Source organism: Lactuca virosa, chromosome 7 (assembly GCF_052849685.1).
Source record: "Lactuca virosa cultivar CGN04683 chromosome 7, Lactuca_virosa_CGN04683_v6, whole genome shotgun sequence".
Classification (NCBI taxonomy): domain Eukaryota; kingdom Viridiplantae; phylum Streptophyta; class Magnoliopsida; order Asterales; family Asteraceae; genus Lactuca; species Lactuca virosa.
The window spans coordinates 144,788,362-144,800,305 of record NC_136432.1 but is presented as its reverse complement, the minus strand read 5'-3'; the positions used below and the strand labels follow the sequence as shown (position 1 = coordinate 144,800,305).

The 11,944-nt window shown below is 36.4% G+C and overlaps 1 protein-coding gene across 1 annotated transcript; it reads right to left on the bottom strand.

The window, feature by feature from the left end:
• Positions 1–5,330: 5,330 nt before the first annotated feature.
• On the bottom strand, positions 5,331–7,120 carry LOC145123288 (FBD-associated F-box protein At5g56370-like). The gene is made up of 2 exons (XM_079058503.1): positions 5,645–7,120; positions 5,331–5,553 (listed from the first exon to the last, which is right to left on the bottom strand). Exons 1-2 carry the CDS (start codon positions 7,112–7,114, stop codon positions 5,494–5,496), a joined length of 1,530 nt encoding a protein of 509 aa, XP_078914629.1. The 5' UTR covers positions 7,115–7,120; the 3' UTR covers positions 5,331–5,493.
• Between the last annotated feature and the right edge of the window lie 4,824 nt (positions 7,121–11,944).

The window sequence follows — 11,944 nt, the reverse complement described above, 5'->3', positions numbered from 1 at the left end:
GCGCTGATTTATGCGTCTGAAAACTGAAATTTAGCATTAATCATTTTTGAGCAAAACAAACATTAAAATATGATAGTACATGTTCCCCTGTTTCTGAAAATATAAAGATCGACAAAAACGGAGTTCGTATGCAAAAGGTACGACCGTTTTAAGAAAATAAACAGTAAAACACTCTTTTTCTGTAATCGCGTAAAACCAAATCGAACCGTTGAGGCACTTATGTTTTGCCGACGGGATTTCCAAGAGCATTTTTGGACTCAGGATATAGTATATTATTTAATTTCACACTCGAAATAATTTTTACGGAAATATTTACAAAAGTAGCGAAAACGGACACCGCGAGCCGTTGAGACGCGAAACTTCAAACGCAATTTCCCGAAGATCCGTAACTTCAAAAATTAATTCGTTTGATGATCTGGAATCCTTGAATTATACTCTATCTAACGATGCTTTCGAAAAAAAATTTCGATGCACGAATCCCGAGGCACCCAGTTTCTGCATTTTTGGACATGAAATGGATGTATAACCCCATGTGGGGCCCACATGGGGTGATGGACTCCAAAAATCTGATCTCCTTCCACCTGGTGATACTCCACGTGCTTCTCCTCTTCATCTTGGTGTGCAAGGCTTGCTAAAGGTACAATTGATGGGGCATGGCTTGGTTTGTGAGTGAGCATGTTACACCATAAAAAGGGGCTTGAGGAACCCTCAAACTCACTCACAAATATCCAGCAATTTCCTCTTCCTCTTCCTCTTCCTCTAAAATCCTCTCAAAACCCCTTCAAAACCTCACCATTTCTGTCCAGAAAACTAGAAGAATCACCTTACACCACCAGCCTAAACCCTCACTAAAGCACCCTAAACACCCCCTCCTTGTATTCCCCTTGAGCTCTCACATTACCCCAAGCCTCCCTCCATTCGAAATATAGCTCAAAAATAGGAGGAAGAACCACCAAACCACTCACTGCCATCACCCCGTCACCTTCCTGCCACCTTCAAACACCAACTGCCACCACCTTATTTCACTAGAAAAACCACACCCAAACACCTCCCAGTGCTACCCTACTGACATTCTGAAGTCCCTCAACCACATTCTCGTCGAACCCAGGCCAGAAACGCGAAGAAAAGAAGGAGACAGCAGGCCATCGGAAGCCCACTGCCTCTCCGTCATCACCTCTTCGCTGCTGTTACTCCACCACCTCCTTCTGGGTAAGCTGTCTCCACCCCACTTGATTTCGTTTTAAGTCTTTCTTGCATCGAGAATCACCGGTAAAAAAAAAAATCAATCGCGAACTTTTCTTTCTTCTCGATTATAAGCTGCGACGAAGAACAGGAGGCATATGCCTCCTGTTATAAAAAATGGCTACCGTACAAACTGTAATACAAAATAAATACATACAGTCCCCATACTTTTAAATTGCCCGAATTTAGTCCCTCCTTTAAGAAAGTTATTTCAAATGTAAGTTTTAAACAATAAAAGTTTAATAAAAATGTTGAAAACTTACCCTAAGCTGGAAAAATACTTTCAAAACAAATCTAGTTTTAATAGAACACTAAATAAACAATTTTATAAATATTAATTTATTAGATAAAATTTAGAATAAATAAATTCTTTTTGAAGTTATCCTAATTTAAAATTGTCTTGGTTTATTTCAAGTATTTTGGTGAAAATAAAATAAAAAATAAATAAATTTTTAATTTTTAAAATAAAATTTATTTAAATGGATTATTTAAATAAATTTTGAGATAATAAAAACATAGAAAATTTATAAATCATTACAGTTAGTCCAAATACACAATCTCGGCCAAATATTAATTTTTAACAAATATTTCTAGGAAATCAGATTTATCCCGGAAATCACGACCTCTCGGCAATACATTCCGGACTTCAGTACTACTCGTTAACCACTCGATAAGGTGAGTGTTACGGCCCCTTTTTTACCCTTTTACATTTTGGGAGAGAATACATGTGCTAAATAATATAAATTACTCAAAGATATTATAATACATTTTAACTGCTCACGGTACGAGAAATCTGGTTTGAATGGCCGCTTCGGTTGCTGGATTTTAGAAGTGCTTAAATGCCAAAATGATTTTGCCCTCCGGTATTTCTTGTCTGCCCCTGTCTGTGCATAGTAGTTGAAAAATATTGATTAACATTTATACAATACGAGTAAAAACAATATTATTTTTAAACTTCATTTATGTTATGTTATTTGAGAAATACTACTGTTAAAATAACATATGTCTACTATCATGGAGTTTATACCATAATTATATTTGGTTAAGTGCATTATGCTATGCATGCAGTTCACCGGCCTTTAATGTGCTAATGATAGAATTTTAGATATCAATTTGTTAAAATTAAATTGCATCAATTATTTGATATTAATTGGATTAGTGATTACTGATTATCTGTTTTAGTTCATTTTACCCGTTCTACACATTCATAGATTAATAAAAACATTAATGATAATATTTTATGTTTAATTGTTACAATAAAATAATTAGTTTTTCTTTTTTCTTTTACAAACCTACCAATGAACGTGGACTTCAAATTCTAACATGAGTACACGACCATGGAAGTGTACTGATTGAATTCGTTCCAAGCATCAATTCCAGTGTTTCAGTTGCTTCTATTTAGATTGTGAGAAGAGATTAGATGCAAGAGTTTATATTGCATAAATCATGAAGCAAAAGAAAATATTGTGTGAAATTGATATTTAGTTGATATAATTTCAATTAAAACGACACAATTTCAATGGTTCTATACAAAACAACACATATTTACCAAGCCATAATCGGTTCCGACGGGTACCCAACGGGTAGCGGTTCCAAAAAATAAAAAACCGGAACTGAAACCGCTTAAGGCGGTTCTGGTTCTAGAACCGGCGGTTCCAACGCGGTTCCGGTTCCGGTACCGGTACCGGATACCCGGTTCCGATGCTCACCCTTACTCGAAGGTAGGACTTTCTTTACTTTGTATGACGTTACACAACTGCCATGCGGCTGTGTCAGGATCCGCTAGCCACGTATCCTCGTACAGGCTGTATTCTCATGGTTTGGATGTACAATTGCTACTGTTTCGACGTCACTTTGTAGTTTTCGTTGGCCTTTCTATTCCTTTCGAGTCTTCGTGCCAATTCAGTATATAAGTGGGCAACTTCGAGACATATGGGGCAGGCGACTTGGCAGTTCGGTATATTTGGTATATTTGGGAAGGATATAAGGTCTCGTTTGATAGTTTTTGTCTGGGAAAGTGTTGTCTGGTAAAGTGTTGTCTGAGAAAGTTTTCTGACTGGGAAAGAAACCATGTTGTTTGATTGTACATCTGATTGACTGTGCTAAATGATGAAAAATGACCCGGTTTATGTCCAATAGTGATGGAATGGATGAGATTTTTTAAAATAAATTAGGATGGTGGTGTTGTCCAAAAAAAGAATTAAACCAATAAAAATGAATTAAAATAGTATTTATTAATATATAAATATTATATATTATAAATAATATTTATGAATATATAATAACCCAATAAAAAAATTAATCCATAAAAAAGAAATTTAAAAAAAAAAGAATTATTTAAAAGAAATTAATAATCCAATAAAATAATATTCATTAATACATAAATATTATATATTAAAATAATATTTCTTAATATAAAATAATACATTAAAAAAGTAATAATTCAATAAAAAATAAAGTTAAAAAAAGTTATTTAAAAAAATTAATAATCCAAGAAAGAAAAAAATAGGCCGGATTTGGTGGATAATTGTATTTCCAGCCCATTCAGTCAGAAAGATATGATTTTGAAGCTTTCTGGGAAAGACATATCTTACCGGGAAAGACCCCTTTTTTTGTGTAAATCAAATAGTTTTTCCGGTCCTTTCAGCCAGAAAGATCTGTTTGGACCTGGAAAGATGCGTATCAAACGAAGCCTAAGTATTTCCGGACTATATCCCATTATTATATGATTTTCCATTTATTACTTTGTATGAGGCCTTTCATCGTTTTTCAATATGCTTATTAACCCTAACATTATTCTTCTTAAATGTTGAAACTGCTAACCCTGAAGTACGAATGTTACATCTTTATTTTATCTTCTTTCGTAATTCTTATATCCTTTATTTGAGCTTTTGAATTTGATCAGTCCACGACCTATCTTTTTGAATTTGATTATATGTTGAATTTTTTAAATAACTTTCAAATATGGCGTTCTTTTCGTTTTACTTCATTTTTGTTTTTCTTTTTTATTGTTCTGGTGTTTTTTTCATATACTAAACCAACCATTCATGGATATTTCATGGATTGTAACAATGATAGTGCAAGACCAGGAGATTTTATTGTGACGCAGACAAGATGTTTGATGAAAATCCTCATAGAGTTCATTGGTGTTCTTGGCTTGATAACAGGGGTTGCTTGGACCTTGAACCATAAATTTTGCTAGAGTTTATTGGTTTCTGTAATTTCTCACTGATAATGTCTTGGGTGAATCAATTTTTAATAACAAATGTTCAAATTTCTTTGACCTGATCAATTTAAAACTATGCATACTTATGGATGATTATAATATGAAACTATTGTTTGATTATTTAATGCATGGGTATAGTAGACGGAATGGTTCCTAGAATTTTTTTCATGCTCATCCAAATGGGTGTGAAATTATTGCCATACACACTCTGGGTCAAGAACGAGAGCTTGATGTCCTTTGTAAGATGATTCTCAATTTTCTTAACGTAATCATACATTCCAATTGGTAGCATCCCTTCCATCCATCACATCATTTTCTTTTGCCATTGACACAGAACCAGATTCCTTTCCTAGGAATTGGAGGTCTGATTCCAATAGAGTATTAGTCACATTGCCATTCCGCAGAACAACGGAATCGGAACGTGTACCAGTGGAAATAGAGTCCTTTTCCGTGACTTGAAGTTGAGGTTCACATATTACATTGGAATCGGAATCAGTAATTCCAGGGGCAGTTTCATTGCCATTCCGCAAATCAGTTATTTCAACCTTGGAACCAGTCTTATTCCCACCTTTTACAACATTGGAATCGGATTCGTAATCACCATTCTGGATAGAAGTGTTATTCAATTCCGATTTCTCGGCCAAGGGCTTCTTATTGTAGTCTTCTACCTCAACACCCTTCATTAAAGAAACTGAGGGGGCGTTTGGTTCGTAGCTGTTTTTGGAAGGAATGGAATCTGTCAAAGGAATCGGATATTGAGGAATCACAATCTGTCACAGGTTTAGAATAAAATTCAATAAATAAAAATAGAAAATAAAACTAATTTTTGTTTAATGCAATTAAAATCCATGTCACCATAATATGAAACGGTCAACCAATGAAATATTTTGACATAAGAAATAGTCCACAACCCAATGGAAGAAAGTCTACTTTACAAAACCAAACAGAAAAATAAATAAATAAATAAATAATTCACGATAACTTAAATGCCTAAACATGAACTCAAGGCATCATTAATCAGTTAATCACAGTCGCTTCACATTTGATGGAAAAATGAAACCTCCAGCTTGCAAAGAAGAAAAAACCTACCAAGTGAGAAGACAACAAAAGTGATTAAATATTAGGATCACTATTGAAAAAGTTTTATCCAAAATGGAAAAGTAAAACAAATTTTACCTCAGAACAAAAATACCCAATTTGAAGCTCCTTGACATGGCCAAGATTCATTATAAACCCTTTAAGCGTATCTTGTTCTGCTTCCTTAGTCATTGTCGGGTGATGCCTTGGGCTTGTAAAAACATAATTTAAGTTAGCTTTGACTAAAGAAGACACATTTACCAACAAAAGCTTCGACAAAAGTACATGTTTGATTGTTAGTGATAAAATATTAGGAGCATTGATTTCAATGATATTGGCCACAGATTCATCATAAAAATCACTGAATCCAGATAACACCAAGTTTTTAACACTCTTTGAAGTAATATCGAGCCGCCTATGACCATAGCAATCATTCAACTCCAAAGTTTCCAATACAGGACTCCCACATAATATATTTTCAATCAAATCTTCATCTAAACTCCGATAGGATATATACAAACTCCTAAGACTTCTCCAACTAATCGCCCCAATTGGATTAACCATGCACCCATCTAATCTCAGCTCAGTTAAACATGAACTGGTGACAAGAGTTTGATCTAACGTTAACTCAGATTCGAATCCCGTATTCCATAAGATTAAAACAATCTCTTTAACGTCACATCTTATAGCATAACGAATCCAACTGTTAAGTTGCGATTGGAACTCATTATCAAAATCGGAAACCACTTTGAATTTCTTGAGCTGCAGTTGGCGACATTGACTTAGTGATGAACTATTAGGAGCATTGAAATTAATATTCAGACCCGTATCACCATAGCAATCTTCCAACACCAAAGTTTCCACAAGAGGACTCCCAGATAATATATTTACCATAACGTCTTCATCTGAATTCTTAGTGGAAATACACAAACTCCTAAGATTTTTCCAACTAACTGCCCCGCTTGGATTCAACGTGCAGCCTACTAATCTCAAATCTGTAAAACAAGAATTGACGAAAAAAAACTGATCTAACCGAAACTCAGCTTCCCTTCTCGTATACAGAAACTCCAAGCTAAGCTCTTCAACGTTACACCTTACAGCATGACGAACACAATTGTTGAACTGCGCTTCAAAACGAATATCATATTTGGTATGCATTTGGAATTTCTTGAGCTTCAACTGGCGACATTGAGTTAGGATTTTCTCCACCAATAGAGGGAAATTGGACCTTGAGTTAGGGTTTTTTAGACATTGAGACAGGGGAATATCCAAATGTCTAAAAAGCAGAGTCGGTACCCAAGTCCAAAGATTTGCCCATCGTTTGGAGAGTGTACCTGTTCTTATGGCATCTTTTGTGGAGGGTAAACGACAGAGGATTTCAAGAATCAAGCAATCAGGCAACGCACTGATTCCATCCTCTTCCTCCTTCTCCATGACTTCTTGAAACTTAATCCGTTTCTGGGGAATTTTAGCTTGATTTGGTCCTTCCTTCAACATCTTCAACAGAAAGCCCTCCTGTTTTCCTTCGTCAAAAACTGCACAGATCTCAATCGGCGTATACGTTTTCATATTCAAATCAATTTTTATACAAACCTATTATATTATTTAAATAAAACAAATAACAATTTTATTTATCATTATTATGAATTATAATCATGGTTCTAACAAGTGCGTCAAGACATACCATACCATGGCGCGAGGCGTGACCTAGCCGTTACAAAAACGTCAAAGACGGGTCCAAATAACATGTCAAGGCTCGCCTTATCACGTTATGGCGTGAGTTTTTTTCAAGGCGCGGGTCCTTTTTTCTGATTTGCTCTAAAATAATTGAGTTTTTGTTAATTTTTTTATTTTAAATATTAATATAAGACTTCTGAAAACGTGATATATTTGATAAAATTCAATAATTATATGATTTATCTTTTTTAATTTATATAAAATAGTCACGTTTTGAAAAATGTTATGACTCTCCAAGGCTTGTCATGAATTAACTTTGACATCGCCACCAAGCTCACGTCTCACATTATTTAGAACCTTGATTATAATTAAAACATTGAGTTGATGCAAGATTATGGGTCTAATATTATTATTTTTATTTCTGTAAAGTCTTTTAATATTTTATATGGATATATAAACAATTAGATTGGCTTTCAAATTTTGACGAAATTTATATCGACATCAATTACAAATTAACAATAAAAAAAAGAGATCGAGCAAATAGACATCATCCAAGGAAGATAGCGGTTGAAGCACGACCAGTCGAAAAACAACACACAAGATGTGAAGCACGAACTACAAAAACTCTTAATGAAATCATATTTGTAAGTCACGAACCACAAGCTAATAAAATTGGCCTCTTTTTTTAGTAAACAAACAAAATCTAGATAAGAGATATATGAACCACGAACTGTTGGACTAAGGTGTCTAAGGTCCATTTGAAATTGCTATAGTGGTGATGAATAAAAGTAATGTCATTTTTGGGTTGCCCTCATAACCAAGAAATGACTTGGATTAACCAAAGGAGATAGATAAATGATTTATTAATATATTATGTGATTAATATATTAATTTGAAATAGTTAATAATTAATTATGAATTAATTAAAGATAGTCATAATTGATTAATTATTAATCAGAATTAATCTTGAATTAATCAGGATTAATTAGAATTAATTAAAGGTACAATGGGTAAATGAGGGTTTTCGACTGGAGCAACTTCAAATGTCCAGACGGTAAAGGACTTAACTAGTTGGCAATTGGGTATCCCAAACTTTACCAAATTCAATATAATGCCTTTTCGGCAAAATCCCTAATGGTTGAATCGTTCTCCTATTCCGTCCTTCGCTTTCTGGATGGTAGGTTATGCTCATGACTAGCCTAGTCCTCAGAGATTTTCTGAGGTGACTGACAGAATGGGAAGGTGGTTTTACTATCTTGAATCGAGATAACAGATATTTGAACACCGAGCAGTCTAACTGATCACTCGGACCCGCGTTCCACTAGCTTCTCTATTGTCTCCGTTTTCTTCAACTTGCAGGGTGTGTGCGGACTTGATTAATCTGCCGTCCGTGGTGGTAATCCTATGGCTTTTGGTATTCTAACTTTAACTTAGACGTGCATAAGACACTGGCCTACGAGGCAACAATACCTTTTCTCGCATGACTAGCCATTAATATAACCTCTGAAGTCTGAACACTTCTCGCCTGAATCTGGACAAATGGAGTATTTTAGCATTGCGAGCTTCCTTACTGACCACTTCTCTGAAGTCACCAAACCTCGATGTTTAGATCAAATCTACGTGGTATAAGGCTCCATTGTCCAAGCATGCTTCACTGCGGATTTCTGATGGGATCCGGTGCATTAGTGCTGGTATGATCGCACCCATGATCTCTAAGTTCTTATCCATCTCTCTCCGGGTTTCACCTGACACATTTCTAGGTTTCTAGGCTTCTTGCTGAGCTATTTTTGTTCATCTGGACAGACGCGAATGGATGGTCATAGTCGACAATTTGACTCTACGATCTGAGTTACTTTTTCCGACTAAGGGCGTCAGCTACTACCTTGGTTTAATCGGGATGATAACGAATTTTGAATTCGCAGTCATTTAGTAGTTCAACCCATAGTCGTTTTCTCATGTTCAAGCTTCCTCCCGACGGATATAGGACGAAAAGGTTTTACTTCAAGTTTCGTGATAAGACTCATACTTGGCTCGTTCATCACTACTTCGTGTATACAAGTCGAATATTATTGAGACTGGCAAGATGTTCAGATGGGTGGCTCTGCTGCAACTCCACAACCAGATAAGGAACATGAGATAGGGCGGAATCACACATCTTAAATCTTGTTGATCTAAATCATATACCACCCTCGCGTATACACCTGACAGTAATAGATTTATCCTATGAGTACTTATTCTCTATTCATGAACTCGACCATGCTGCACGGGTGGTCTTTCTGAGGGATCTACGGGGTAATGCCTCGGGTGGTTACTGTCTTCCGGGATATCTTCAATGCTTTTCACTTCGAGTCTATGAACTAATGGGTAGACTATCAAGGTGTGGTACCCCTCTCATGGGTACTTCTGAAGTTTGGATGTGAGAGACGACATGATGGTTCGTATTCAGTTTTCCCTTTTTGATTCGCAAGAATGTTATTTGACGGATGACTAGGATTGAAGTTCTTCAGGTATCGGATTGATATGGAGGAAATGATTATCAGGACGATATGCCAGATTCAGCATGTGTGATTTTAGCGTTTCTGGTTTCGTCCATGGTATCCCTACCGCTAACTCTTGAACCGAAAATGATTGGCGCTAACCGATTGGGGTCCTGATGATTTGAGATGATGGGCTTTTCATGTATTGATTCCCACAAGGCCTCTCTATAACCGTCTGGTATATACTAGTCATGTATAATTAAGATTGGAAAGAATGTTGACTGAGTGACTCCGCCCTAAATCCACAACCAAACAAGGAACAGGAAATGAGGCCGCATCACTCACTCGAGGTCTAGAAATCTTAATTATAGATGGCCCTCACGTATATACTAAGCCATTATAGCTTACCTGATAGAGTTTTAAGTTTTATAACAATGCTGCGATTTTGCTTTAATCGAGAGAGTAATTATATTTATAATTGATTATTAAAATTCTTAATTAACTAATAAGGTTCGGAAAACGTACCAAAATTCTACAGGGTTACTTGATGCTTCTTTATGTTCCGGGGTTAAATTCCTCCTGTGCCTTCGTTACCTCTCTCTGTTGGGCAATCCCTCTTGAAATGTCCTATTTCACCACAGAGATAGCATATTGGATTGATCCCAACATTTGTGGTTGATGCGATGAAGTCAACCGGAGTCCTGCAGATGCGGGCGGTATGACCCTTCATGTTGCACCTAACGCAAAATGGTTCTCGACAGACTCCATAATGATGATAGTTACACTTGATGCATTGGGGGAGGTTTCCTAGGTATGGTGTCATTGGTGTTGAGACAGGAGGGCTGACAGGGGTATTGGCTGCCCCAGTCCGCTGCCCTTCGGAAGGTCCTTGAGTTGAGGTACTCCGTTTCTCGTTCTCAAACTTTCTCTTCAGGGTGTTAGGTCTGGGTTCTGGAGTATCCTTACACACTGGTGCTCGCTGCTGTTCTTGGATATCACAACGATCGGGATCACCGATAATGTTCCCACTAACATTTGCGTTGTTGGCCTTCAGGTGAGCCATGACAGCTGCTACAGCTGCTGTAACTGCAGCCTGGAACGTAGCTGCATCGATCTGAAGAGTTGGTGTCTTACCGGCGGGTTGGTTACGTTTCTTCGGAGGCATGATTCCGCTATACGATTAAGAAAACAAGCTCGTGAGCGACGATCGGTTGTCTCTAGATATATCTTTAATTCTTTATATACATATAATTTTTTTTTTTCGCGTTTTGATCTATGGTTCTCTAAGTGTCGACCTACATCCTTGTGATGTAGTCCTGGTAAAAGGGTAGAAGTAAGTATATAGGATGGTCATAAATCAGGTGTCGCTCGAACTAAGTTATCTTTTAGATTGGAGAGTATCACTCTCCGACTTCGATACGATTCGAAAGAAATTCAGAATGGAGACTACATAAGAAAGACTTATGAATTTTTAGGAATAATCACTCTCAATTGAGATTTTGGGATCCGATTTATTGATATTAGTCGCGACAGAAAAAGGCGATAAGCCTAACACATAATGCGCGTAGTGTATTCACTAACTTTCTAAGTTGTATTAATTTATGAGTTATTAAGGTGACGCAATAGGTGCAGAAATAATTCTCATGTTTCATGCACGGCCTCCCTCTGTTCTCCGGTTTACTCTGGGCTGTAATGATTTTGGCTCCCTCCGGGTATCTATATGGGGTTCTTCTCCTTTGCAGGTATATTGAATTTTCGCACCGTCTTCTTCCAATTCTGACTCTGATCCTCATTACTTCATATAGGAGGATTGGAATCTTGGAAGTTCAGGCAAACTTCTCACCGATGTCCCTGAAAGGTATGGGCACATGGTGATTTCTACAGTTTCATTACTGTTCATTGATTCCTTCTTGGAAATCTTCCTAATGAATCTCTTCTGGGTCCTTGTTGACTCCTATGCTGATTACTGAAGTGGATACAACTTTCTAAAGGGGTTTATACGTTAATGGGAATGTCTAAAGAATCTTAAGAGATTAATAAAACATTTTACTGTGCGATCCTTATCGGGTCTTTCTAGAATTACATAGTGCATACAAATTATATATAACTCAGATCTACTAGGCCTTCGAATATGTGATACAACTCTATATCCACATCCAAACAAGGTAAAAGGAAGTAAAGTGAAACCACACATTCTGAGTCTATAAGATCTTTATTATATATAATCTTGGAAGTATACACCCTG

What these genes read in the sequence shown, in the direction of transcription:
- LOC145123288 (XM_079058503.1), bottom strand. Translation starts at nt 7,114, where the DNA reads ATGAAAACGTATACGCCGATTGAGATCTGTGCAGTTTTTGACGAAGGA. An exon ending in TTGGGTATTTTTGTTCTGAG is followed by an intron (nt 5,554 to 5,644) that starts GTAAAATTTGTT and finishes CTCACTTGGTAG; the next exon opens with GTTTTTTCTTCTTTGCAAGC.